The 3,900-nt window shown below is 48.9% G+C and overlaps 1 protein-coding gene across 1 annotated transcript; it reads right to left on the bottom strand.

Annotated features, from left to right (window-relative positions):
• Positions 1 to 1,354: 1,354 nt before the first annotated feature.
• On the bottom strand, positions 1,355 to 3,144 carry LOC127925795 (uncharacterized; the record flags this gene model as incomplete). Its single annotated transcript, XM_052511133.1, has 3 exons — positions 1,355 to 1,460; positions 2,513 to 2,610; positions 2,977 to 3,144. Coding segments are annotated over 3 exons (372 nt in total), but the record flags the coding sequence as incomplete, so codon positions are not given.
• Positions 3,145 to 3,900: the final 756 nt, after the last annotated feature.

Genomic DNA, 3,900 nt, shown 5'->3' with positions numbered 1-3,900 from the left:
GAAACAGTCCTATCTGGTGCCACAAAGACAGGAACAATCACCCACAAGAGACCTAAAGAATATGGCTGCCTAAATATGGTTCCCAATCAGACACACCGATAAACACCTGCTTCTGATTGAGAACCACTCTAGGCAACCATAGACTTACCTAGAGTACTACTCTAACCACAATCCCATTACTACAAACAAACCCAGACAAAACAAACCACATAAATCCCCATGTCACACCCTGGCCTAACCAAAATAATACCGAAAACACAGAATACTAAGGCCAGGGCGTGACAGTAACACAGTAGAATTACATAACAATAACGAGGCTGTTTGTTCTGTAACCTGTTAGTTCATATCGAGGATATTGAGGATATTGCGTTGTTTGTTCTGTAACCTGTTAGTTCATATCGAGGATATTGAGGATATTGCGTTGTTTGTTCTGTAACCTGTTAGTTCATATGCCTTGCCACCGTGATATAGAGGCCTAACGGCCGAGACGATAAGACCAGGGAGCAACATTTGATATCTGTGAAGTCCACAAAACATATTGGATGGAACAACCAGTTCCAGGTCCTACAGCATGGTCAGTCAAGGTAATGTTTCCTACATTTTGGGACTAGCCACCAGACGACACCGTGATATAGAGGCCTAACAACGAGATGCAACAATATACGTTTTTTTTTTTTCTGTCAATGAGTTTGGCTTCGGATGTGATGTGATGTGATGTGACGTGACGTGACGTGATGTGATTGGTGTGATGTGGTGTGATGTGATGTGATGTGATGTGATTGGTCTGAAGCCAAATCCAAACTGGCTTCCTTTTACATTTGTTTTTTATTTTTTTGGTGCCGCCAGGGCCATTCACAGCTGAGCTCACTCAGTTTAGAGCAACGCTGATTGGCCACCCATAGCATTCAATGCTACGGTTGGCAACAATGTCATACTCTTTTTTTGACTATACAGCGTCAGATAGATACATTTACATTACATTTAAGTCATTTAGCAGACGCTCTTATCCAGAGCGACTTATACGCTACACATACTGAGACAGAGGGGCGCTGATTCATTTGATCGGATGCTTTCTCCGGTGACATTACATTCAGCCTCTTGCCAAATTAAGGACATTTATGAAACACAGAGAGACGGAAGATCAATTATTTTTGTATGGGCTGTTTTGTGTAAAACAAATTTGGCTTAACCTGGCATCCCGTGGCATCCATGAATACACCCCACTACAAATAATAGAACCAGTCCACCATCAAAACAATAGTTTAGTATGGATTGTTTATGCAGACATTGTAGTCTAGCCTACTAGCCTATCTATAGCTATATATAGTATTTATCTGGTAGCCTATTATATTACACAGTGGAGCTCAGACTCCACGCTGTCGGGGCTATCCGTCTCATCACTCGTAGATTTACAAGTGTCCACAGAAGGGGGTGTCGCTCTCATGAGCGCCACTGGGTCTCTGGCAGTCGACAGCTGTGAAGGAGGAGAAGGGTGGGGGCCGGCATCTCACTAGAGGAACTGTCACTATTCTCGAGGGGAAGGAAGAAGAGGAGGTGCAAGGCCACTGGCATTGCCAGGCCGTGCAGTGAGGTCTCTGTCGAGTCCTGCTACTGCATAAGACCTTACTAGCAAAGGGGGGTAGCTTTGCTGATGTGGTTATCTTCTGTAATTTGGCACGAGCTTGAACAACGACTCAACTCTCCATCCGAGTCCGACCTGATTCACCTAACTTTTTAAAAGATTTAATAGCCAATTAGGTGAGGAGGACGAGGTGGGGTTGCCGCCGGCGCCAGAGAAACAGGCTAACTAGATGTGTGACAACTATACTGAACAATAATATAAAAGAAGCACGTAAAGTGTTGGTCCCATGTTTCATGAGCTGAAATATAAGATCCCAGAAATTATCTATACGAACAAAAAGCTTATTTCTGTCAAATTGTTGTGCACAAATTTGTTTACATCCCTGTTATAGTGAGCATTTCTCTTTTGTCAAAATAATCCATTTGCAGTGAACCGTCTCAGTGAAGCTAATCTGCGTGCTTGTCATCCTCACCAGGGTCTTGACCTGACTGCAGTTCAGCGTTGTAACCAACTTCAGTGGGCAAATGCTCAACTTTGATGGCAACTGGCACACTGGAGAAGTGTGCTCCCTAGAAGTTTCCTAGAAGTTTCTCAAATTCCTGTGACCACTATCTGTGACCACCATATCAAATTAAATGTATTTATATAGCCCTTCTTACATCAGCTGATATCTCAAAGTGCTGTACAGAAACCCAGCCTAAAACCCCAAACAGCAAGCAATGCAGGTGTAGAAGCACGGTGGCTAGGAAAAACTCCCTAGAAAGGCCAAAACCTAAGAAGAAACCTAGAGAGGAACCAGGCTATGTGTCCACAGAGAGAGAGAGAGAGAGAGAGAGAGAGAGAGAGAGATATTTGTGCTGTGGGTGCTGTGGGTGATGTGGATGCTGTGGGTGAGGTGGGTGCTGTGGGTGCTGCGGGTGAGGTGGGTGCTGTGGGTGCTGCGGGTGCTGCGGGTGAGGTGGGTGCTGTGGGTGCTCTGGGTGCTGTGGGTGAGGTGGGTGCTGCGGATGCTGTGGGTGAGGTGGGTGCTGTGGGTGAGGTGGGTGCTGTGGGTGCTGTGGGTGAGGTGGGTGCTGTGGGTGCTGTGGGTGCTGTGGGTGAGGTGGGTGCTGTGGGTGCTGTGGGTGAGGTGGGTGCTGTGGGTGAGGTGGGTGAGGTGGGTGATGTGGGTGATGTGGGTGCTGTGGGTGAGGTGGGTGCTGTGGATGCTGTGGTTGAGGTGGGTGCTGTGGGTGCTGTGGGTGAGGTGGGTGCTGTGGGTGCTGTGGGTGCTGTGGGTGCTGTGGGTGAGGTGGGTGCTGTGGGTGCTGTGGGTGCTGTGGGTGCTGTGGGTGAGGTGGGTGCTGTGGGTGAGGTGGGTGCTGTGGGTGCTGTGGGTGAGGTGGGTGCTGTGGGTGCTGTGGGTGAGGTGGGTGCTGTGGGTGAGGTGGGTGCTGTGGGTGAGGTGGATGCTGTGGGTGAGGTGGGTGCTGTGGGTGCTGTGGGTGAGGTGGGTGCTGTGGGTGAGGTGGGTGCTGTGGGTGAGGTGGGTGCTGTGGGTGAGGTGGGTGCTGTGGGTGCTGTGGGTGAGGTGGGTGAGGTGGGTGCTGTGGGTGCTGTGGGTGAGGTGGGTGCTGTGGGTGAGGTGGGTGCTGTGGGTGAGGTGGGTGCTGTGGGTGCTGTGGGTGAGGTGGGTGCTGTGGGTGCTGTGGGTGAGGTGGGTGCTGTGGGTGAGGTGGGTGCTGTGGGTGAGGTGGGTGAGGTGGGTACACCAGTGACATATAAAACAGAACAGCAGAGACTGACTTTTCTAGCAGGTTAACTTCTAAGAACCAGAGGTGGCCTATTACGACAATGAGAAGCATTTTAACGGAACAGCACTGTGCCGGTGAACGTTATGGGTCCCCACTGGGTTGGTGCATTTTGAAATAGTTTTATTCCACCATGTCACAGATTCATCACAACCGGACTTTGGCAATCAGAGTAATGCAGCTTTTGACGACTGAAGCTCTTAGCCTAATTAAGCAGGCTTTTTATTCTGCTTTGAGGATGCTGCTCAACAGTGTGCGTGTGTGTGTGTGTGTGTGTGTGTGTGTGTGTGTGTGTGTGTGTGTGTGTGTGTGTGTGTGTGTGTGTGTGTGTGTGTGTGTGTGTGTGTGTGTAAGCGTGTGCGTGTGTGTGCGTGCGTGCGTGCGTGCGTGGCTTTGGAAAAAATATATGATTGCGTCCAACGAGATCTTTGCTCCTCTAAATGTTTTAGAACCAGTTGTAATTGTCATATACTGTACCTATTTCCCTTTAAATGATTCACGTCCCCTCCTGTTCCTCAATAGACCTGT

The sequence above is a fragment of the Oncorhynchus keta genome, unplaced genomic scaffold (genome assembly GCF_023373465.1).
Source record: "Oncorhynchus keta strain PuntledgeMale-10-30-2019 unplaced genomic scaffold, Oket_V2 Un_contig_6269_pilon_pilon, whole genome shotgun sequence".
Classification (NCBI taxonomy): Eukaryota; Metazoa; Chordata; class Actinopteri; order Salmoniformes; family Salmonidae; genus Oncorhynchus; species Oncorhynchus keta.
This window is presented reverse-complemented; position numbering and strand designations above follow the sequence as displayed.